General features: G+C 35.3%; 1 protein-coding gene across 1 annotated transcript; it reads right to left on the reverse strand.

The window, feature by feature from the left end:
* Positions 1–579: 579 nt before the first annotated feature.
* LOC143641634 (killer cell lectin-like receptor subfamily B member 1) lies at positions 580–22,355 on the reverse strand. Its single transcript, XM_077109260.1, has 5 exons — positions 22,221–22,355; positions 10,512–10,602; positions 4,864–4,959; positions 3,851–4,005; positions 580–765 (listed from the first exon to the last, which is right to left on the reverse strand). The coding sequence occupies exons 1-5, from the start codon at positions 22,353–22,355 to the stop codon at positions 580–582; spliced, it is 663 nt and encodes a 220-aa protein (XP_076965375.1).
* Between the last annotated feature and the right edge of the window lie 4,395 nt (positions 22,356–26,750).

Here is a 26,750-nt window from a genome sequence, read left to right on the forward strand (position 1 = left end):
TATTAAGCTAATTTGTGATGGTGGAGCCTGCATGGCTTAATATCTTAAGGGGCTTACCTTTGAATACTGTTGCAATGACAATTAAATTTCAGCAAGAGTTTTGAAGGGGACATCCAGACTATAGTGGACCCCTTCCCAGACCCCTTTATTTACAGATCTGGTGTCAGAGTTAAGAGAAAGGATTTTCATCATGTTCTTCCACAACTCAGTTGTGTGATAGTACAGAATAAGACAGACTATGAGAGTTGCACAGGACTTTAGGAATCATTTACTACACCTCATCTGATCTGAGGCTTAGAGGGATTAGTAAAGGCCACACTTTCTCTTCAGGATTAAAATTCACTTCCTTTCTGCTGTCCTGGGCTGCTTTCCATAGAATATCACCGTCTCTTAAAATGATATGTCTGTGTCTTTTTCTTCACTTGCAGAATACATGGATTGGACATTCTGTAAGATTCCTTATAGTTTTAGAATTTTCTGCAGTTGTTCACTTTATGCCTCTAAATCTACAGTTTGTACAATACACAGAATTAAAATCACAGAGATCTGTAATGGAAAGTAGAGAAATTGAGATGGGCTTCATAGCCAAGATACTATATTTCTGAAAGGTTTTAGTTTCTTTTCACAGATCCATTTGTTTTCTGAATTACAGATCTCAGAAAATACTTTCATCTTTGAGATAGAAGCACAGCTGTTTCCTTTATTTTCACAAAAATTTGTAATCCGAGGAAAAAAAGAAAAACCTCTCTCACTGTTTGGGATTTTCTCAAACATAATGATATAAAATATTAAGATAAAGTTAATATAAATCTCTGTAACTTCATCTTCACTTGGAAAGAAACCTTTTAAGAAGAAACTTGAGAATGGAGACAGGCACATATATAGAACCTTTGGAAACTGGGAATTAAACCTCCCTATTCTATAGTACATTCTATGAAGTCTCTTGACTTCACTGAGCCTCAGTTTTCTTAAATTCATGGGTTCTAACAACATGTTTGGGTGAGGCACTGAGATGAAACATAAATGTATGACAATGCTAAAACAAAAGTCTGTTTTGGTAACTGAGACCTGATGAAGAAAGCCTATGTAAGGTCTATAGAAGTGGATGCAGGGGAATGGAGATGCAGTTCATGTGCATGTAGTCAGGCTTCCTTTCATCCTCATTCTAAGCAGAGGTTGGTGGGTATCTGCTTCAACCTACTTTAGTTCCAACAACAAAGGATATTGTGGTTTATTGTAGGTGGGGATGAGAATAAAATTTGAACAATGGGAAGGGCTAATATGGGGTTGGCTGCAAGGGAGAGGTGAATTTAAGGCTCACTTATGTTTGTCTCAAACAGAAGGTGGTAGAGGCAGTGGTCAGGGCTCCATCATGGCTTTTGTTTTTCTCCTTTGTTCCTCTTCTTCATGTTCCCATTGGGCCTGAGCAGCTAATCTGATTTATTCCAGTGCCAGCCTTCTAGTCAAACCGTGAACTTTCCTTAATTGGACTGTTGGAAACATCCTCTAGATTTTATGTCTCACATCCTTTGAAGTATTTCTTCAATTTTGGGGGTAATTTCTTTAAGGCCAATCTGGCCAAGTCAATGACTCTCTTTCAAAAGGTCCTCAATGGCTTGCCGGTCCTTCCCTAACCAAATGTCTGATGAATTCTCTTACAGTATCCTCTTTAATTCCCAAATAATTCTATAGAAATATATTATCCTCTCCTTTCTTTCCCTTTATTTGAAAACAAGTTTCTAGAAAGTTTTAATCAATGCAGAATTTAACTGAATCCCCTTCTACTGTACCATGACAGCTTCCAAGTTGGACCTTATGACTATATCTCAAAGCATCCAATTTTATCCTCAGGCTAAAGTAAGAAGCTCACATGAATTTAATCCATCCACTGCATATATTTCTTCACAGACACTTACATGTTTTCAAATCTTATTTTTACTATGACTACAATGAAATAAGCCTTTTACATCATAGCCCAGTTAACACACACACACACACACACACACACACACAGTATGTTTAATGAATCTAAATCAGTCCTTACTATGTATAAAAAGATAAATAATAAATTAAAATCAAATTTAATGTCTTTTTAAAAGGACTTTAACCACTAAACTACATTCCCAGTCCTTTTAATTTATTTTGAGACAGGGTCTTGTATATTGCTGAGGCTGGCCTTGAACTTTCTCAGCTTCCCAAGAACCATGAATTACAGGTGAGTGCCAGCATACCCAACTCAAACTTAATTTCAATATAAATAAAGTATAGAAAAAAATACCCAGAAAACATTATGAAATATCAGGATAGATTTGATTAAACAGATATATATTTCCTTTTTAAAACAGGCTAAATTATTTTTGAATAATCTTCATTTTAAAATCTCATATTCAAAAAATATTTTAGAAGATGGTTTCTATAATGTCAAAATTTGCCAATTAAGCCAACATTCTTGTTAATGTTTAATACTGTCCATACTTAATACATTATCACTGTATTTTAAGTTTCAACCTCTTGTTTTTTGAATGATTAAAAAATACATTTGAAATCTCAATGTATGCAAATTTAATTAAATTGTTCAAGATCCACTAAACTAAAACTCAATATCACCTCTTGAGAAAAACTCATTGGATGTTCTTTACCGAAACTTGGTTGGATCCCTACGTGCTTTTGCTTGTGAAAGAAAAGAATACTCTGCTCTTTGTTATACAACTATCCATGAATTCTGTTAAAAATATGTAATTTAACATTGAGGGTTCTCTTGACAATATTATTCAATAAAAAATGAGATACTTAAGAGAAAATATCAATTGGCTTCTTTGTGGTTTATGCATATATTCTCACATTCCTCAAAATAACTGACTCTTTCATAATACTGGCTAAATATACTATAATGTTTGCCTCAATGTGGGTAGCCCCTATCCTGCATCTAAGTTCCACACTCTGATATTTACTATTTTTTCCTTTATAATTTTTTATTTTTTCTATGCTGGTTGTGACCTACTGAATTGGTTCATGATCCACTATGATGCTTTCCATCACAATTTTAAAATTACTGCTTTGGAAATTCTATGTGCCAATAGTCTCCATGGAGACCTTTTAAAAAGAAATTTATGTATCCTTCCGAAAGAGTTAGTCCTTCTCCTTTAACACTCCATTGCAGATGCAAACATATGTTCTTATACTGTGTCTTTTCATACATAGCATTTTCCAATCAACTTTGGAGTTATTCATCTTCCCAGCCTGTTTTGAACCTATGGATAATGTCTAAGCCAAATTAAAACAATAAAATTCAATCTTCAATATTCATTAATTTTACTACTTTTCAATGTGAACCTGATGTGAACTATATATTCAAATGAGCTCACCTAATACATGTCATGATTTAATAAAGAGGCATTTATCCACGTCCACTTCTTCTCTGATAATGTAAAATTTAGTCCAATTCAATGCAGAATTCCTTCATTCTTTATCAGGTTCTGTATGAATCTCTATACTTGAAACAAAATATGTGACTTAATATTGAACCTGTTTATCTAACCATGATTTGTATTCTTTTCATCCCCTAAAATCTAGTTCAAGGATCACCTCCTCTTCTGAAGTCTTTTCTAATCCCCCAATTCCCCAACAAGTTATTTCTTCTTTCTTTGTGATATTTCTTTCTACATATATTTCTATTTCTTTTGCATATTATATTAAATTATTATATGACTGTTCAGTCTCCCAAATTATGAGCTTCTTAAAGTCAAAGTTTCTACTTCCACTGCACAGAAACTTTGGCTGAAGTCCAGCTGTCTTGATGCAGTCTTTAAAAAATGTTAAGTTATATAAAGAATTTTATTTAACAATTTACCAATTCTTCCTGATCTTGGATGAGCAGCAAACTGAATTCTCCTTGGGAGCAGTCAGCTAGACTGTCATTCCAAGTTTTGGAAGAACCAGAAAAAGTCAAGCATTTATCTTGGAGCTGAAGCCAATGTTTAGGGCACTGTAACTGACATAGTATCTCTATAATAAGAAACAAAGAAGAAATAAATAAGTGTTGTATTTCTAATCTGTCCCTGCTGCACCCCAAACAACCACACATACACGTTGTTATAAATACTCAGAAGTCTTTGATTATGACTATTTCCATCTAAGGGTGCTGGGTTTGTTGTTTCTAAATAAAGGGGAAAATAAATACATTAAGAGGGTTAGATACCCTCTTAGTGTGGTGGAATGGATATGTCATCACTTTAAGGAAACTAGGTTATTTCAACAAACTAATGTGAACAGATGAAACCAATTGTATTATTATAACCAAGGGTTCTAGTTTGGAGACAGCATACATAAATAAACAAGAGAAAAACACAGAACAAGTGAACTCCTGCAGATATTAGGTTTCACATTATCTACTAAATAAGTCTGCTTAAGGGAATTATTTAAAACTGTTAAATTGCTTATACTGTCGCTTGAACTCTTTTATCTTCAGAATGAGTGTAATTCTGCTTTTTCCAAGGGAGGGCTAGTCTACTGCCATCTGGTATTAAGTGGGTACTTAATAAAAAGTAATAATTAGAATTTTTAATTTTCTTTGTTATCAAAATCTTTGGGTCACAACCATGAACTTTTCTTTTTTTTTAAGTTATTGGAGCACATGTGTGGGTTAATAAACATAATGATTCTCAAAACAATTAGAAAGAGAAATGTGAAAAAATTTGAAGTTTCCAATGTGGGCATGGGCTAAATGTTCAAAGTGTTGTCTTGTAAATTTTCATTTCGTTCATCTTTAAATAAATTTACAATAGCCAAATAATGATAAGTTACACCTATATTTATGATGGAGATACAGTAGATATTCTAAAGCAAATACCTTGCTTCACTTACCTAGAACACGCAACCCAATCACACTCAGGAAAAGAATTTTCCCAGCACAGCCAAGTTTCCAAGCCAGTCGGTGCCAAGGTAGACCCTGAGAGACATCTGGGAATTAAAACAAACAAACAAACAAGTAAACAAAAAACTTGGTGAATTCAGTTGAGGACATATGGCACAAAAATCAAAGGTGGTGCTTTGTATAATCCAACATATAAACCTTGAGATACAGGTTGAGGATTTGGGGCAGGAAAGAACCTTTATCAACCATCTTCAAAGTAGCATTACACATTGGCTAGATTCTTAGAGCCAACTGAGACTTTATTCATTGATAGAACTAGAATACTTACACATATTTTCTATATAAAGGATTGGTATGAGAATCAAATATGATCTGTGTGAAGACATTTTGAAAATTCCCAAGTGCTATACAAAAATAAATTGCATATGCTATTGTAGCCAATAAGTCAAAGCATTCTAAGGAGAACATTCATTTATTAAAAATGTATTTTTTAAATATACATTTATCTTTTAGTTGTAGTTGAATACAATATCTGTAGCTTTTATGTGGTGTGGAGGATCAAACCCAGGGCCTTGCACGTGCTAGGTGAGCACTCTACCACTGAGCCACAACCCCAGCCCTCAAAATGTATTTTTTGAGGCTTCATTAGTGCCAAGTACTATGTTAGGTGCTGGTGATATACAATATTTCCATTCTGCTTTACTGTTCTAGAATAGTCATCTCCAAATTGTGCAAAATATATGGCATTCGAGGAAAAATGTTTCGTTAGTGAGGACATTGTTTTCAGTATTTCAACTACAGTAGTTCCCCCTTACTGAGGGGATGTTTTAAGCCCCTTCAAGGATGTCTGAAACTATGAACAGCAACAAGTTCTCTATACACTGTCTTTCACACACACAAACACACACATACATACACACACTTTTTTCCATGTTAACCAAGCACTCACCACACATTATGGCTGTAACTTTTGTTGTTTAAAATGAGAAAGCAAAACCAGCTGAATTTCTTTTCCCTTCTTCACAATTTCATGGGTAGAAGATTTGTTATTACACATGTCAGCAACTCAACACACGATATTTGTTCTTGCTTTAATTAGAGGACTTTCACAATACTATGCATAGGAAGCTCTTTATGGCTTGTCTTCAGTACAACTGAATTGTTCACATCACTACTTTTGCATCTGGGGGTCACAATTCAGATAAGGGTAATCTGAACACTAGTACTGGTGACTAACAGGTGGGTCACAAAGGTGTGATTCATTTCCAGGGGAAGGATGGTATAAAATTTCATCCTGCTACTGAGAACAGCATGAAGTTGAAAATATGAATTGTTTATGTCTGGAATTTGCTGTTTAACATTTTCAGACCAATGTTGACCACAGGAAACTGAAACTGCAGAAAGCAAATCTACAGATAAGGAGAGACTGCAGTTGTTAAATGTAACATGTACTTATGCCTAAAACATTGCATGGTCTAAACAAAATACCAAATATCTTTGTTTTTCTAAGTAATCATATCAATAACTATATAATCTCATGTTTATCAGACATTGAGATTATGTTAATTAATTTATGAAATGTGATTATAAATTAAACTAATGTCAATTTATTTTGCTTCAAGACAATATTAAAACAGGGATTTCATAGGGAAAAACAATGAAGAGGGGCTTATTTAAAAAATAAAAATATAGAGAAAGACTGGGATACAGCTCCCCAAGTTAAATCAAGTTATCAGGAAATAATTCTGATAGTATATCTCTTAGCTATTCTGCTTAAACTCATGCTTAAATACCTTCTTTATGTGATTTTATTGCAAGATCTCCTCATTTTGATTTGTAATGTATTTCATATGTTTCTTTATATATTGTTTTTAAAAATTATTATTGAGGCCAAGACCATTAGAAGTAAAGTTTTTCTAATTTACCTGTATCTGTCAACATATACATTTTCTATTTTTCTAATATTTCTTAGTGTAGATGATTACCTGCTTTGAGTTAAATGTTAAAAAATTTCAACATCCAGTATGTATAATAGTGTCTTTTTTTCTGATTACATTACATATTCCAAAAATATGTAATGAACTTATATGGCAAGTTCTACTTTTTTTTTTTAATACTGCCACTAGGGGAAATTGAGTTGTATGACTCAGATTGCACACAAACACTAATAGTCTATCCTACTAAAATTATGACATTCATACACATGAGTTAGCATTTTTTTAAATGTTCTCGAAGAAACATAATTTAGAACAATCAACTCCTTTATCCTTGGGTTTCATATCTGCACATTCAAATAACCACAGATCAAAAATATTCACAGGCAAAACATATTGTACCCATCCTGAAAATATATATGTGTGTGTTTTGTTTGAGAGAGAGAGAGAGAGAGAGAGAGAATTTTTAATATTTATTTTTTAGTTTTTGGTGGACACAACATCTTTATTTTATTTTTTATGTGGTGCTGAGGATGGAACCCAGCGACCCGAGCATGCCAGGCAAGCGCATTACAGCTTGAGCCACATCCCCAGCTGCTATATATGTGTTTTTTCCTTGTCATTATTTCCTGAACAACGCACCTTAGCAACTACTTAAATAGTGTTTAAATTATCTTAGTTACTGTTAAGTAATCTGGATATTACTTAAGTATGCAAGAGTATGCACATAAGGTGTATGCAAATAATACAACATTTTAAATGTGATTTGAGCATCCACAGATTTTGGTATATACAGGGATTCTCAACGCAGTCCTCTACAAATGCTGAGGAATTGCTGTAGAGTAAAATATGACAAAGGAATGCTATGGAAGGAAACATTACATTAGGCTCAAAGAAGTGGAATGTAAGTTATCATCTGGCACTATTTGGCACCTGTTGAGTAAGTGGAGGTGGGGATTAGAGACTCCAAGGCCCCAGGGGCAGTACTGGTCTAGAATTTCTAATAAAAGCTATTGTGACCCAGAGTGGCCCAACCCAGTGAATAAGCCTAAAATAGCACTAGGATGGATTTCCTTCTCATTTTATATATGTATAGTGTTTTACATTTCTATCTTTTTTCTTCCCTACTCATCTCTCCTTGGAACTCTAAGTTTGTTTGCAAAATGAAGAAAATTTCATACAGTCATTACATAAATGCTTATCACCTTAGTCTATCATTGATTAAGAACAGAGTTGTTTTTCCCCCCAAATCTAGCAGACCTGAGATTTGAGACAATCTTCATAAGCCACAAATTTTCTCCCTTGTAAAATGTGGATAATATCTACTTTATAAGGTTTTGTAGAAATTTATATAAAATAATTCTAAAATTCTAAGACTAGAGTCTGGGACATGGTAACTATTCAATAAACAGTAGTTTTTGTTTCGTCTAAAAAAATTTAAGGCAATTTAAGTGACTTTTAAAATGTGTTATTCATTCATGCTAAAATTTAAGGAATCAAGTGGAGTGTCTTTTGCCTGTTCTCTGGTAATAAGAATTTCTGCTGAGATTATGGAGTTACAGCTGAGCACTGGAAGAGGCTCAGCTGTAACTTTAGTTACCTGGAGGTACTGCTTAGGGCTAATTTGTATTTGGTATAAGCAGTATATTATATCATATCCATTGTTCAAAACCTGTAAGTAGCTTTCCATCAAGCAGTATACAAAATGGTTTGAAAATCCCTCTTCATTCTGGGCCAGCATTACCTGATTTTCTCTCCATCTGGTCATAAATGCTGCCTGCATATTCCTCCTACTTGATGAACAGGTGTGTTCTCATCCCAAGGTTTCCGCATTTGCTCATCCAACTTCTTGGAAGGCTTGTGTCCAAGAGCATGGCTTTGAGTCTCACTTTCCTCAGGTCTTCTAGTGCAGGTTGTTAATAATTTTTTGTGTTTTCTGTGACACCATCTCAAACACCTAAATACTACTTTGCTCTTGAAACTTTTTTTCTCACTAGCACTTAACACCATCCAGTCTTCTACACAGACTCTGACTTTTGTTTATTGTTTGCATACCTCCAGGGTAATAGAAACGGTATGCAGCAAAAAAATTCTCTGTCTTGTTTTCCTCCCTGTCCTTAGTGTTTAGAGCATTCTTGGCATGTGCAGATGCTTCTTTGTGAATGAATAAATAACCTCTAGAGGCAGTTTCCATAACTTTTACCCTTTTTTTTTTTTCCTGATGCATAAAGCCTTTTTGGCCACTTGACCACAAGTGAAACAGGTCATTGCTCACCTCTCCCTTTCTGGTTTCTTTGACTGCCTTGATGCACCTCATCACTGTGTTACACATTTGCCACAACACGAACAGTTTAGCCAAAGAGTCCATAATAGAACAATCTTCACGCTATCACTTCGGTATTCTATAGTCACACCATTTGCTCTGATTTATTCTACTACTTTTTTTTTTTCAGATTTCTATTCAGGGTGATATTTTGTATGATAACAATTATAATTAGAGTAGACAAATTTTCTAATATTACAGAAGGTAATGTTTGGACAAAGCCTCAAAACATTTCTCTATGTTCAGTTCATTTTCTGAACCCCTTATAAACAAGCCCACCAATCCACTTTTCCCATGCCTGAACAGAGAAAAACAGAGACTTGTTTTGTCCCATCAGAAAAATGACTGGCTCACTCAAATTCTCCCTGTAGTTATCAAAATCTTCTAATTTCCTCTTATTCCATGTGTAGATTATAGTGCGACTTGTTGGATGACTGTAAGACTTTCTTCTTCATGACTTAACACTTTGATAATTTAATAGTTTCAAACTTATAACAAGAATTACTAAAAGTTATGATTCATATGACTGTCCCAATAGGAAATGAATATCAACTTGGAAATCAATTGCAATGTTATTGATGTCCAAGTTGTATAAAATGTGTATAAAATTGACTACAGAAGGTAATACTACATCATGGCAATTTTATACACATTTTCTGCTTCAATTTCTAGCCTCCTCATGTGTCCCCAGGTCAGGCCAACAGATATTATGTCTCCTCAAACTTTCTATTTCTTTCACTAAGATTACTAAATCCCTGACATTAAAGAAGTGTGCCAATGTCAACAAAATTTAAACAGGCTTGTTACTAATATGCTCCAGTATCTTGTGACCATTTAAGTTGTTATACTTTTCATGTTAGAAACTATTGGGTTGGAATTATAATTCAAGTCTTTGATCTTGAATATGAGTATCTCCCTTCTCTTTGGAAGGAAGTGGGTGTTAATTCCTAAATATGAACTTTGCATACTGACAGAAATGCTGTAGATACAACTGCACTGCAACTTAATTGTAGGGTTATTATTTTGCAGAGGGATTTAGAATAATCTAAGTTGTTATTACAGCAAGTTTGCAATGTTTCTCTTAAAACTTTCCTTTTTTCATATATGTAAAATATTATGTTTTAGGGTCATTCATCTCAGACTCAATAAGCCACACAGTCATATTTCATGCTGAATACCCTGGTAAAAGAAAATTATATGCCTTTTTATCCAAAATCATTATCTATATGCAAACTATACTACACCTAACACTAACATGGAACAACTTATTTTCTTTTCAGAAATAACTTAAAACCATGAACTTAAAAGGAAAATCTAACTCTGATCCTTTTAAAATCTAACTCTGATATGTAAAAGCCAAAGGAGACATAAAGCCACTTACCTTGGGGATCAGACAGAGGTAAAGAACTTTCAGGGGCTTGGCCCCTGGATAAGCTTAAATCAGCATATACCACCTGTCTGTCAGTTGCAGACTGGGGAATATGGAACAAACTTGTGCATAAGGGCAAGTCTGAAGTTCTATGAGGCAAGTTCAGGAAAAGGAACTGCCTTATCTGAATGCTTTGCTGTCTCTATAATGTCCCCTCCCCGCATACTTCTCTTTGAGGGTTTTATCCATAAAGTATTGAGCTAATCCATTTACTGGTGTCCATTTTACTTACACATGTGTTATCTATCTTTTTAATTAATTGTTCTGTGCTATAACAAAATTCTGAAAAAGCTTATTTGTTCTTGTTCTACTCTTTTGGGGGCCAAGCCCAGGGTGAAGCAAATGAGGCACTTATGTAAGGTTCAAACATAAGGATATTCCCCAAATACTAAGCAGTTAAGATAAATAATGCCTAATGCAAAGTTCATAAATTCATACCAAAAAAAGTCTATAATACTATTTGAATTGAACTGAAGTTCTATGGTATTTCTACAATATTTGTGCCACAAAGAAAATGTGACATGCAAAAAAATGAGGCTACAAATTTGGGAAAGATTTATTAATAATACAACAGAAAAAGTAATGAGGAGAAGATCAACAGAATACTCTTAACTTAGTTCTAAAGGCACACATGGATATAATAAATCTCCACATGAGAATAATTAGAAACCTCTCAGAATTAGAGAAAGTGGAGGACTTGAGTCTGTGGCATTTTTCAACTATATCAAGGATTTTCAGGCCTAGAGCCTTAGAGCAGGAACTTAAATGCCAGCAAATCTGATTTTCTTACATTAAAAATGAAAAGGAAGAGGAAACTCAAGTATTTCCCCAAAGTCATTTATTGTGATCAGAACAGAATTATATTAGGTTTCCTCAATTGATATTGGTCTGTTTAGGTTGTCAATATCCTCCTGAATACCATCAAAAGACTACCAACTAAGAAAAGCCCAGGAAAGGATGGGTATACAGCAGAGTTTTACAAAACCTTTAAAGAGGAACTAATACCAATACTTTTCAAGCTATTTCAGGAAATAGAAAAAGAGGGAGAACTTCCAAATTCATTCTATGAGGCCAACATCACCCTGATTCCTAAACCAGACAAAGACACTTCAAAGAAAAAAAACTACAGACCAATATCTCTAATGAACCTAGATGCAAAAATCCTCAATAAACTTCTGGCGAACCGGATACAAAAACATATCAAAAAAATTGTGCACCATGATCAGGTAGGATTTATCCCTGGGATGCAAGGCTGGTTCAATATACGGAAATCAATAAATGTTATTCACCACATCAATAGGCTTAAAAATAAGAACCATATGATCATCTCGATAGATTCGGAAAAAGCATTCGACAAAGTACAGCATCCCTTTATGTTCAAAACTCTAGAAAAACTAGGGATAACAGGAACATACCTCAATATTGTAAAAGCAATCTATGCTAAGCCTCAGGCTAGCATCATTCTGAATGGAGAAAAACTGAAGGCATTCCCTCTAAAATCTGGAACAAGACAGGGATGCCCTCTCTCACCACTTCTGTTCAACATAGTTCTGGAATCACTGGCCAGAGCAATTAGACAGACGAAAGAAATTAAAGGCATAAAAATAGGAAAAGAAGAACTCAAATTATCACTATTTGCAGATGACATGATTCTATACCTAGCAGACCCAAAAGGGTCTACAAAGAAACTATTAGAGCTAATAAATGAATTCAGCAAAGTGGCAGGCTATAAAATCAACACGCATAAATCAAAGGCATTCCTGTATATCAGCGACAAATCCTCTGAAATGGAAATGAGGACAACCACCCCATTCACAATATCCTCAAAAAAAATAAAATACTTGGGAATCAACCTAACAAAAGAGGTGAAAGACTTATACAATGAAAACTACAGAACCCTAAAGAGAGAAATAGAAGAAGATCTTAGAAGATGGAAAAATATACCCTGTTCATGGATAGGTAGAAGTAACATCATCAAAATGGCGATATTACCAAAAGTTCTCTATAGGTTTAATGCAATGCCAATCAAAATCCCAACGGCATTTCTTGTAGAAATAGAGAAAGCAATCATGAAATTCATATGGAAAAATAAAAGACCCAGAATAGCAAAAACAATGCTAAGCAGGAAGTGTGAATCAAGCGGTATAGCTATACCAGACTTCAAACTATACTACAGAGCAATAGTAACAAAAACAGCATGGTACTGGTACCAAAACAGGCGGGTGGACCAATGGTACAGAATAGAGGACACAGAAACCAATCCACAAAACTACAACTATCTTATATTCGATAAAGGGGCTAAAAGCATGCAATGGAAGAAGGATAGCATCTTCAACAAATGGTGTTGGGAAAACTGGAAATCCATTTGCAACAAAATGAAACTGAATCCCTTTCTCTCGCCATGCACAAAAGTTAACTCAAAGTGGATCAAGGAACTTGATATCAAATCAGAGACATGGCGTCTGATAGAAGAAAAAGTTGGCTATGATCTACATACTGTGGGGTCGGGCTCCAAATTCCTCAATAGGACACCCATAGCACAACAGTTAATAACTAGAATCAACAAATGGGACTTACTCAAACTAAAAAGTTTTTTCTCAGCAAAAGAAACAATAAGAGAGGTAAATAGGGAGCCTACGTCCTGGGAACAAATCTTTACTCCTCACACTTCAGACAGAGCCCTAATATCCAGAATATACAAAGAACTAAAAAAATTAGACAATGAGATAACGAATAACCCAATCAACAAATGGGCCAAGGACCTGAACAGAAATTTCTCAGAGGAGGACATACAATCAATCAACAAGTATATGAAAAAATGCTCACCATCTCTAGCAGTCAGAGAAATGCAAATCAAAACCACCCTAAGATACCATCTCACTCCAGTAAGATTGGCAGCCATTAGGAAGTCAAACAGCAACAAGTGCTGGCGAGGATGTGGGGAAAAGGGTACTCTTGTACATTGCTGGTGGGACTGCAAATTGGTGCGGCCAATTTGGAAAGCAGTATGGAGATTTCTTGGAAAGCTCGGAATGGAACCACCATTTGATCCAGCTATTCCCCTACTCGGTCTATTCCCTAAAGACCTAAAAAGAGCACACTATAGGGACACTGCTACATCCATGTTCATAGCAGCACAATTCACAATAGCAAGACTGTGGAACCAACCTAGATGCCCTTCAATAGACGAATGGATAAAAAAAATGTGGCATTTATACACAATGGAGTATTACTCTGCATTAAGAAATGACAAAATCATAGAATTTTGAGGGAAATGGATGGCATTAGAGCAGATTATGCTAAGTGAAGCTAGCCAATCCCTTAAAAACAAATGCCAAATGTCTTCTTTGATATAAGGAGAGTAGCTAAGAACAGAGTAGGGACAAAGAGCATGAGAAGAAGATTAACATTAAACAGGGATGAGAGGTGGGAGGGAAAGGGAGAGAGAAGGGAAATTGCATGTAAATGGAAGGAGACCCTCAGGGGTATACAAAATTACATACAAGAGGAAGTGAGGGGAAAGGAGGAAAAATATAAGGGGGAGAAATGAATTACAGTAGAGGGGGTAGAGAGAGAAGAGGGGAGGGGAGGGGGGAGGGGGGGATAGTAGAGGATAGGAAAGGCAGCAGAATACAACAGACACCAAAATGGCAATATGTAAATCAATGGTTGTGCAACTGAAGTGATTCTGCAATCTGTATATGGGGTAAAAATGGGAGTGCATATCCCATTTGAATCAAAGTGTGAAATATGATATATCAAGAACTATGTAATGTTTTGAACAACCTACAATAAAAATTAATTAAAAAAAAAAAAGAATTATATTAGGTTCACAAAATTACCTGACAATGAAAGCAGTCTTCAGGCCTTGAACCCCTTTATAGGAAGGATCCATTCCTAGCTGAAAATGTTTATTTTGCCAGTTGTGGGGTACACAGTTGTTCCCTAAAGATCATTATGGATCATTATGAAATGAGATGTGTGAGTGTCTCACAACCCACTTTTTAATGATTCAATTGAAATGCTTTTCAACTATTTTATTACTCGATAATGAGCAGTCATTTTACTTATGATAGCACAATGGTCCTGCTATATACCTCATCCAAATTTTTAAGATTTTTAAGAGTTATGGCACAATGTACTGGGTAAGGTTTGAGTATGAGGTGTCCCCTAAGAGCTCACTGTGAGACAATGCAAGAATTTTCAGTGGATAACTGATCAATTTATAAATCTATAACTTAATCGGCATATTAATCCACTTGAATGGACTAAATGGGTGGCAGTGGGCAGACAGGGTGACTGGAGGAAGAAGGTCACAAGGAGTGCTCCTTTTGTGCCTGATGAGTAGAACTCTAACTCTAACACTTTCTCTCTCTCCTCTCTCTCTCTCTCTCTCTCTCTCTCTCTCTCTCTCTCTCTCTCTCTCCTTTTTAGCTGTCATGAACTGAGTAGCTTTTCTCTGCCACATTCTTCTGCTTCACTTTGGACCTAGAACTATGAAGGGAACCAAGCATGGACTGAACCACTGAGGTCATGAACCAAAATGAACTTTTCTTTCTCTAAATTTTTATAGTTAAGTATGCAGGCCACAGTGACACAAAGCTGACTAAAACATGGGTCAAATACATAGAATAATTCTATGTATTTATAGAACAGTTGTCAAGTTTCAGGATATGTAAGAATCACCTGCCAGGAGCCAGGGCTGTGGCTCAGTGGTAGAGGGCTCGCCGACCATTATACCGGCACCACATTAAAAACATGAATAAATAAAATAAATGTATTATGCTCATCTATAACTGAAAATATAGTTTATAAAAGGAATTGCCTTTCAACTTGCAAGTAATGCATATTTGTTGTAAAACAAACCAAATAACCCAATATACTGTTATACTGAGGTAGAGAATGCTAAAAATCACTGTAAGTATTTCAGCTTGTTTATGGGCCACACTTAAAGAAGCAATTAATTGTCAAGTGAAAAATGAGGGATATATTAGAAAGATCAATAGAGTGACTGGAAGTCTGGGGATCTAGTCAGGGGATTAAAATAATGCATTTGGGGCACTGAAGTTCTACTTAAGTTTCTGAAGCATGACTGTATTTTGTAGGCATTTACAAAGGATATATTAAGAATAACTGATGTAAGGTAAAATGTTCTTCAACAGAAGATTCAGACAGATGTTTTCAAATGCATCTAAGCTCCAAAAATGTAAGCTAATTAGGAATATTAACCAATTCACTCATCCATATGTAGCATGAAACACATTATAGATCACACCTAAAAATAAACCCCTCCTGAGAATTCATACCTGAGGAATTTATCTAGCCTGTGTTAAATTCATTTGAGCTCCTAATTGCATAAATGACTATTTTATTACAAAATATATCAGACTTTAAGAATATTTTTATCTTGTCACTATAAAATAAGGAGGGATTATACTCATGTAATGTGATCAAAGCTAAAGAATTCAAAAGTAATCCTTGGCTTTCTAATGCAATGAAATAAAGTAAAGTCAAGTATCTCAAGGAATAATAAAGACAGTTTCTGACGAGGTAACCTATTTTGATACTGAACTTGGCCAAGTTAACTGCAGGAGTTGGCATATATAGAAAAGTAGAGCATAAATATAAACAATATAATTCTTGATGTGAAAAAGTATAAAAGAGGCCAGTACATGGCCACAAAAATAAGAGGAGTAAAGAAATAATTTTGAAAAAATGTAAAAATACAAAAGCCAGCAAATGATAATTATGAGCCAAGAGAATGAACTCCAAGCTGTAAAATGCACAAGAAAGGAAGGACATCAGAAGATGGCACACTAAGAAGTTAGAAGACCTTCTTCCCCCAGGGACACTGCATTGGCACTATATAGACAAGAAGGCCTCTGTGAGAAGTCTAAAGACTGGTTGAGAAGTTACAATACCAGCCTATCATAAAAATCAAGAAGAGATCACAAAGAAAATAGCAGAGAAACTTGTGACAATTGGCATCTCATTCATGCACCTCTCCTCTGCACCAACTGCAGAGAAACTAGGAGGAAAATTTCTAGCAGTTATATATCCTGTAATTCCTATCAAAATTTATTTGTGGTTTTTCATTATCTTAGTCCCAATTTCAAATGTCATTGCACCTGCCATTATTTTGTCAGGTAAGTTACTTTTCCTCCAAACTATGCAATATTTTGTACACCTTTATATTGCCAAAAAATATTTAATTTAGAGCTCTGTTATGTGTCAGGCACTGTGTAAAGTGCTTGAGATATATTAGTAAATAAAACACACACCCCAAAAAAACAATTCCTGCTGTCTTCAAAGTTAATTTTTAGCAGGTGAATATAGGTAAGACTAAATAAAGGTAACAGTGGAACAGGTTGTAATATATGTAGGGTAGCAATGTGATCTTCTTAGAGAAGGTATTTAGCAACATTTTGAAGGGGATGGAAAAGTCATAGTTCCCTGGGCAACTGTTCCAGACAGAAAAAGTAAAGCAAAGCCATAAGAGTTTGGGTGTTTGCTGTAGATAAAGTAGAGTAAGAAGAGAGAAGAGTAATGTAATAGGGGAAGGTACAGCATCCCCCCATTACCTGTGGTTTCAGTTACACAAGGTGAACTGTTTTCCAAAAATATTAAATGGAAAATTTTAGAAATTAACAACTTATAAGTTTTAAATTACACACTGCTCTGAATAGTGTAACAAAATCTTGTCCCATTTTTTTGTCATCCTGCCCAAAATTTGAATCATCCCTTTGTCTAATGCATCCACAACCTGCCTATTCATCTGATAATGGAGCTGCCTCTATTATCAGATTGACGGTCATGGTATCTGTGTTCTAATAATTTTTATTTTACTTAACAGTAGCCCAAAGCACAAAAGTAGTATGTTGGCAATTTGGATATACCAAAGAGAAGCCATAAAGGCTGCCTTTCAAGTAAAAAGGTCAAACTTTCTCAATGGTTTGCATGTATGTATAGGAAAAAGAAACATAGTACATATAGAGTTTGGTATTATCCACAGTTTCAGACATCCACTGGGGATATTTTCCATGGATAGCAGGAATCTTGTAAGCTATTTAAAAACTGCCTTTCACTCTGAATGCAATAGAAAGAGAGAGGTGGCAGCATTGAACTTTAATGGCTGATACTGATTTCCATACTGAGAACAAACTTTTAGGAGACCAGGATGAAAGCAGGAAGACTTTTCAGGAAAATCTTGTAGAAATCAACTTGAAATGATGATGGCTTAGGCCTGATGAAAACAGTGTGGAGTTGTGGGCAAGGTGGATATTTTGGAAGTTAAGCCAACAGTTTTCATATCAGATGGGATATAGAGTATTAGGAAGAGAAAAGTCAATGATAATTTTAAGAATTTTCTTTTGCGCTTGAAAGAATACAATTGCAATTCACTGATATGAGCAAAGCTAAGGGTATAGAAATTCCATTTAGGTAACTATTTCCTGACATGTCCCAATCAGAATTGTCATTCCATTAAAGAATAAAGTAGAGGGTGTCCTTGAAATATTCTCAGGTAGAGGCTTATCCTTTGACCTTAAGTCTTTACATCTTAGACTTAAGAAGACTGAGAATGCAGGACAGTATAGAAGAACTACAAATCTCCTTAAAAAATATTCATCCTTTATAAATAGGAGCAATGTATCACCAGCTTTGCTTGGGATCTATTAAAAAACTGCTCAGGTAGAGATGACTTTACATGATAAAATATGTATATTTTGATTTATAAAAGTGGTCTTCAAATTTTTATTGTTCCTACAACTTCTACTATACACTTTTTGGAAGGGGGATTGAAATCAGGGATGCTTAACCCCTGAGCCACATCCCCAGACCTTCTTATGTTTTAATTTAGACACAGGATCACACTAAGTTTCTTAGGGGCTTGCTAAGTTACTGAGGCTGACTTTGAACTTACAGGCCTCCTGCCTCAGCCTCCCAAGCCATCTTACAACTTCTAAAACATGACCTAAAGTAATTTGAAAAACTACATATTACCTGACATTTTTCATCAGATATTTAAATAATTGTAAATAATGTAATTTCTGGCACATCAAAAATGTTGGCATATTAAAATTTATCTTTATATTGTCATTTTAAATATATCTATTGGAATATAAATTTTATCATGATTTGAAACCCAATTGCCCCACCCCCCAAAAAAATTAACTATTTTTTTTAATAAGCTGGAAAAATGAGTCTAGGAGTGTAACCAAGTGGTAGAGTGCTTGCCTAGCCTGCATAAGGACTTAGGATTGATCCCCCCACCACAAAATGAATGAATGAATGAATGTGTAAATGAATGAATGAATGAATGAATAAAAATTAATCATAAAAAAACCCATGAACCAAAACCTTTCTAATGTTTGAAAATTCTGGTTGATTTGTTTTCTTCAAATGTATTTCTATCCTAGAATTTTATCATAGTGTGATATGAGATGCCTCTGCATTGTTTAAAGATGTGTAGGTATGTTGTGAAGGGCAATTCACAAGCAATAAATGAATGAAAGAAATTTAGTAAGGAACAAATGCTACCAAAAATACATGAGTAAGGTAATGATTGGTGGAATGGGTGGCTGCAGAATGGTCAAGGCAGGTCTTCTCTGAGGTTATCACATTTCTCCCAGTATGTGAATGAGCATGGAAGCCAGCTTGTTTGAAGATCTGTGCAAATATATTCTAAGACAGGGGCACAATAAATACCAGGGCCCTAAGGTAGACATAAAAGATGCTGGACAAACAGAAAGGGAGGACACAGATCACAGAATTGGGACAAACTGCAGGTTTGCTACACGTAGATTGTAGATTTTAACATAAGACCTTGCCCAAATATGAATGAACTAGTCAACAGAGCCACCTGTTACGGTTTGGATGTGAGGTGTCCTCCAGAGGCTCACGTGTGAGACAATGCAAAAAGGTGCACAGGAGAAATGATTGGGTTGTGACAGTCCCAACCCAATCAGTGAATTAATCCCCTGATAAGGATTATACTGAGTGGTAATTGAAGTGGTAGGGTGTGCCTGGAGGAGGTGAAAATTGGTGATGTGGCTTTGGGGTAAATATTTGTATCTGACAAATGGAAATGTCTCTTTCTCTGCTTCCTGATCATTATGTGAGCTGCTTCTCTGGGGCATACTCTTCAGTCGAGATGTTCAGCCTCACCTTGAGCCCCAAGGCATGGAGTTGGGTGTCTATGGATTTTGACCTCTTTAAATAAACTTTCCCTCCTCTACAGTTGTTCTGGTTAGATCTTTAAGTCACAGCAGTGAAAAAGCTGACTAAAATACCTCCACTGTCACCAGTAGACAGCAAGAACAGTAGCAAGCCTGGTTTCATTTACCTGTAGGAACAAATGGATTTATGGGCAGTTCTTCAGAACCAAGCCATCACAAAGCAAAGGTCACTGTGCTTTATAGACCTTCATGAGCCTTGAGTAGTCAGTCCCCAATATTAAAGGAGCAGATGAAGCCACATACCAGGAAGTAGATTGGCTCAAATGGCATGGACAGAAGATTCCAAACATATGAGTCCAGGAGTTTGCAATAAACAGGAAGGTATACTTTGGGGGCAGTTTTCAGACAATAAAAACCTGACTAGGCACATAAAAGTCAGTATGGTGAAGAGAAAGTTACAGTTTATGCTACAGTCACCAAGCACGGGAGACCTAAACAAGCAACATTGGTCTCTAGGGGTAGAAGGCACAGAAGTCAGGGCTAGGCAACAAGGTTACAGATCAACCAAACAAGGACATTTGAGCAAGTAGACCCAGACTCTGACAAAGTCGTTAGTGAATGGAATACAATGCAGAAGAATCAGTAATAAAGTGTGGCTTCTTAATCAGGCTTTATAATAGATGTAAGAAACCACATTTATAGATGGCAGAGGGAGGGAAAAAAAAGAAACTAAAACCATTTAGATTGCGCTACTACACATTTAATAACCATGTAACATGATACTGGAGAAATTTTCTCAACTATGGAGAGGTACTTAACTGTACCTCTATATTTTTAGGACTTATGGAATCTCATATGAAACTTTTACAATTTAAGAGCAAGTATATGTCTACCTAAGGCCTCACAAACAAATGTTCATAACTGTTCAATTTCCAGTGGGTAAACACTGGGAATAACCCAAATGTCTTTCAAGAGGCAAACAGATAAAGAAAGATATATCCATACAACAAAATACCATTCAATAATAATGAAAAATAAGCCACAGATACTAGCTACAACATGAGTGAATCTCAAAATAGTTACAGAGTTTAAATTTTTTTAATAATTATATACTGTATGACTGATGTGATTTACATAAAATTCCAGAAATGCAAATTCATCTATAATGTCAGAAAGCAGATCAGTGGTTCCCTGGAGACAAGATGGGAGAGATTTACAACACAGCAATAGGAAACTTTTAGGAGTGAGGGATGTATTCATGATGGTGATGATTTCATATGCGTATATGGATATTACAGCTTATCAAGATAAACTTTAACTATGAGCAGTTTTTGTATATTACTAATCTCAATAAAGCTGCTTTTTAAGAAAACTGGACTAGTAACTGAAATAATGTTCTTTTGTTTATTTGAAGCAGATAACATTTATTCACAATGAGTTAAATTATCTTAATTTTTGCAAAAATAAATTAATGAGACTATATCTATTAAAATGTGCACTCAAAACTCTTTAATATGCCTTGAAAACAGAAAACTCAAATGTTTCAGAATCTAGTTTACTTAGAAATTCAAAGAAAATCTAAATAAAATTATGCATAGTGTTCTACTTCCAATTAATCACTGCAGTCTCTAAAACTATAGATAGGACAGAGAATTCACATAACATTAGTGAATGTGATAGCATAAGTTAACATAAAAATCTGACCCTCTCTATTTGCACCCCTCCTGTCTGCCCTCAACACACTGCTGTGTGCCTACCACCTTAACCCTATATTTTAAAGCTCTAATGAACTGAACTCATAAAATCTCAAAAATATTCCTCAGTTCTTATCTGTGGTGGCATTTCTGAGAAATTCCTATTGTTGATTAGTATATATGATAACAGGATATCTGTGTTTTTAATCACTTCTCAGATTAGCACTTCTTGTTTGTTTATCTTGCTTTGTTTTACATTTTTGTCATTGTTTGACTTTTGAAAATCAAATTTCCCAGAATTTTCACCTGTGGTTTCTATACTTTTTTTTAAATTTCACTATTATGGTTTAAATGTGTCTCATCCAAAATTAACTTTAAAAATCTCCATTGTGGTAGTGTTAAAAGAGGTGGGTCTTTCGGGAAGTGATTAAGTCATGAAGACTGGGACCTCATGGATGGATTGTTGCTTTGTAGAAGGACTTAGGTGAGTTTGCCCCTTCTGTCCCTTCTGCCATGTGAGAATACAGAGTCTCCCCCATGGAGGATGCAGCAACAGGTGCCATCTTGGAAGCAGAGAACAGTCCTCACCAAACACCAAGCCTGCCAGCACTTGATCTTGGATTTCACAGCCTTGAGGACTGTGAGAAATAAATTCCTATTATTTGTAAAGACACAGCTGATGTTCCAAACAAATTTCCAAATAAATAAATTATTTGCCTCTTGATAATAAATCAGACCAAATACAGCTTACAACTAGCTTGCCTACAATGACAAGCTAAACAGGTGTATACCTGTGACCAGGAGCCTTCCAAGGAAGGGCCTTTGGTTCCACAGTTGGGTTCAACAGTTCCATAGTTTTGCTCTTTGCCATGTAAAGGGCTCTGCTGTTCCTTAAATCGCCTCCCTATCCCTAGGCTGGATTTCATTTCGATGTATTCCCTTCAGATCCACAGACAGGTTCTGAACTCTTTGCCCTAGTCTTCCCACCTAAATCCATTTTCTTCTCAGGTCCCCAGTTTCTGATCCAACTCTTACTTCTGTATTGTACCTCATTTTTAAATTCCTTCAAATTTCACCTTTAGTACTGTCTTTCACTCTGCACCCTAGCAGCATCTGAATCACAATCCAAGGTATTTTTTCCTGATTGCTGCCCAAGCCTTCTTGGCAGAGGGTAGCAGATATATGGGTCACAGGTTCAAGGCTTTGAGTCCATACTCTCTGGAATTCAAACACTAACTGGCTGCAGGACCTTGAACCAATCATTCATCCTCTCTCAGCTTTATTTTTCTTATTGATAAAATGGAGATTTTAAGGGTAGTTGATTGACTTAAGTTTGCACTGAAGATTAAATGTTAGACCATGTAAAACCCTTAGTCCTAAGCAGAAAGCATGTTAAATCAACATTATCAGTATTTGGCACCTTTCCTAATCATCCCCACCTCAGGGAACTAAATGCATCACAGGCCTGAGCTGAAAGAGGAGGAAGAGTTTTGTTTTTGAACAAAGATGTTTGGCTAATATGTCACATTAGAGAAGTTCATTTCTGAATTGAAATGTTGTGATTTAAAGCAACATAGGAACTAAGAATGAGCCCAAGGCATTATAGGGCATGCCCTAATTATCATTTGGGACACTCAATAAAATTTAAAGGCATAGCAAAAAATAAAAAATGTGAATTTTGTTGCCAATTGCAAAGGAGGAACACTTTTCATGTGTTGCTTGATTTCCTTTTTCCATGAAAAAGAATTTCTGTGCCAAAGGACCAATCCCTATGCACAGAGCATATTTGTCAGTTTCTCACCCATTTAATTAAAATTATTCCTACTTTAATTTCCATGACAATATTATGCATTTTTTTAATATTTATTTTTTTAGTTATTGGCGGACACAACATCTTTGTTTTGTATATGGTGCTGAGGATCGAACCTGGGTTGCAGGCATGCCAGGCGAGCGTGCTACCGCTTGAGCCACATCCCCAGCCTAATATTATGAATTTTTTAGTTGTGCATCTAATACATTCAAAACTCATGGTCTTTGCTTTAATGGATAAGATCACGAACACAGGAAATACTAAATGAGTGCATCCACTTCAGTGGGTAACAGACCAAGTTGAATAGCTCTTGTTATGTAACAGAGATTTTTCATTATCCAACAGAAGGCAGATTGAATTTACAGGTTGCTCTCTGTTAAGGTTCCAATTACAATGTATTTCTATTTATTCCAAAAATAATGACTCACTACTTAATATTGGCCAGGCTGATCTGGGCCCTGGACATTTCAACCTCAAACAATAAAGACATCTTCCCTTCAAACTCTTATAGAGCTTAAAAATCAAGTGGAGATACAAATAAGTTTAAAATCACAAATATTATAGACATATACAAAGACTGTTGGATGATAGTTCATATGTTCTGATGAGTGCATGGTACAGAGATTAACAACATGAACTCCATTCTGCTACTTAATGGAGCATGCTGCCAATTCTCTCTGCCCTTCATTTTCCTCACCTGCAAAATGGAGAGGAATATAATTGCAGCTATTTCATATTCTTTCTATAATGACTATATTTGGAAGAAAATTCTTAACAGTTTCTCACATTTCTGTACATTCTACCAGCAAACCCTGACTTGTTTTTTTTTGTGTGTGTGTGTGTGTGTGTGCGTGTGTGTGTTTGTGTTTGTTGTTCTACACTTTCTTCTTAAGGACATTTGCATAGGAAAAGCAGAGATAGTGTCCTCTCTGGAGGAAAAAGTAGGCATATATACCATCACTTACAGAATAAATGGATTACTGAGGTTTAAGACTACTCAGCTGTGTAATGTATATAATCCATCACATGTTCAGATATCACCTGGATCTCTTTGCCTAACTCTTGGGAACTGAGACTCAGGAAAACTGGCATATAAAAAGATGATACTCTGGCTACTACTGTAGCCAGAACAAAAAAATCTTTTGTTTTTAATCCAGGAGCTTCGTGTCTTCTGCCAGCATTCATAAAACAATGGCAGGCTAATTTGTTAAGATTGCAAATAGGCTACACTAAAAATGCCAGACTCTTCACAGTTCTTAATTATATGAATTAGCACATGATAGGTAGGTGCTTAGAAAGGTACCTAGTGAGTGGTAAGTTCTCAATAACTATTAGCTATTGTGGTAGGCTGAAAAATAACACCCCAAAAGATGTACAGATCCTCATTCCTGGAACCTGTTAATATATTAGATTACTTGATAAAAGAGAATTAAGCTTACAAATAGAATTCAGGCTGCTAGTTAGCTGATCTTTGATGGGAGCAATATCCTGGATTACCCAGGCAAAAAGACCATCATCATAAAGACCTGAAAAGTGAAAGCAGAAAGAAGAAAAAAGGTCATACCTTGAAAAAGGTCCTACCAGACATTGCTGGCTTTAAAGGCAGAAAGAAGCCATGAACCAAAGAATGCAAGCAGTCTCTAGAAACTGCAGTAGTAAAGAAAATATATAGGTTCTCTCCCTAAAGCCTGCAGTAAGAGCAGTGTCAGTCTTGTAACCTACAGAACTGTAAGAAAAATAAATTTGTATTGTTTTAAGCTACTAAGTATGTGCAAATTTGTTACAGTGTCAATAGGAAACTACAATTTGCATTATCAGTATTACCATTCTCAGAAAACAATTACAACAATACATTTAATAAAGGTCAGGTGAATGTGGTCTTTCTCTCCAAATTATTTTACTAGATTCTTCCTTCTTGTGATGATATATTACCTTGTATCTGGAGATGACACACAATGATTGATAGGAACTGAAGTGAATGACACAGGTATTGTAATGTAGTGTTAGATTCCCATGTGAGGGTTATTTAAACTGTGACACCATGCTGTGGTACTGCAACAGTTGATCTGATAACCCAGGTGGCTAACAAGGAACTAAAGGGTGGGAACCATATACAGCATGGATACAGAATGGAGTTTCATACATTACTCAGAATGGCATGCAATTTAAAACTTATGGTCTCTATATCTGGAATTTTCCACTTACATTTTTAGGGTATAATTGACAATGGGTAACTGAAACTACAGAAAGTAAAACCACATATACAGGAGGACTACTATACTCTATTAAGGGCTCTCATTAAAGAGTTCTTTAATGCATATCAGTTGCTATAGTGGGACCATTCTATAGCATAAAACTCAAGAGTCTTGTTTTAAAAGTCTGAGAAAACTGGGAGTTATTTTAGAGGTTTAGATAGCTCTTCGACACTCTTTAATTGACAGATTCACATTTCCAGCAGAAGAGGGTATGAAATAATTTCATTTATGAATGAGAATTCTTAACTCTTGAAATGTCAGTAAACATATTTCCAAATTCATATGCACTTTTTGATAGTCTGAATACAAAGTGGTAACGCTAAAGGAAATTATTCATATTGGCTTGGTAAAGTGGAAAGAGGGATGTGTGCGTTGTGCCTCAAGGCCAGTTCCTCTAAGCATAAACTGTAATGGTACACCACACAAGAGTCAATAAAAATAAACACAATTCAAAGGAACTAATGTTGGATTCTTAGTCTAAAACTGTATGGCATTAATTTTAAACAAAATCAAGTATTTGTGAAGTCCCTGAGAGGAAAATCGTTAACACACAGTAGTTACTTGTTGATTTTTTTTTTATCACATCTTGTTGCAGTATGAAGTATTACCTAATATTAACTGGCATCTAAACAATGGATGGATTTTCAGAGCACTAGTGATATAAACAGGAGGTATAAAATTCACTGTGAATTTTAAAGGTTCCTAGGGAAATCTCTGAGAGTATTTGGGGTAATAAAGGTAGAGGGGAAAAAAGAAAATAAAGTTAAAAAACAATGCAATTATAGAAATAGGAAACATGATGACATAGTGTCTACCAAATTTTGACATTATCATGAAGCTAACTTGCCTTTAAATTAATTAAAATATAATATTATCAATTTAATTCTTAGCCTATATAGGATTAAAGAACTCCACATTTTTATAACCCAAACTTATAGATTTACTATTTGGAATAAGTCAAGTCAACTCAATGTCATGAGGAAAAGTGAATGTCATATCATATTCAGGCTGAATAATGTATCAGCTGGGATGTATTGATCAAAATATGAACGTGTCTTTCATTACTGAAGGAAATTGATGCTTTGTTATAAATATCTTCTTGAGAGCATAAAGCAACTACCTTTTCCAAATTTTTCCACAGAAGAGTTTCTATTCAGTGCTTATTTTGTCAAAACCCATTACTAGAATCCCAAATATTCCCTAGTTCAATTTACATTAGATCAAGAAATGAAATATAGAAAGAACAAATAATAAGA

This window comes from Callospermophilus lateralis, chromosome 4 (genome assembly GCF_048772815.1).
Source record: "Callospermophilus lateralis isolate mCalLat2 chromosome 4, mCalLat2.hap1, whole genome shotgun sequence".
In the NCBI taxonomy this organism is placed as follows: Eukaryota; Metazoa; Chordata; class Mammalia; order Rodentia; family Sciuridae; genus Callospermophilus; species Callospermophilus lateralis.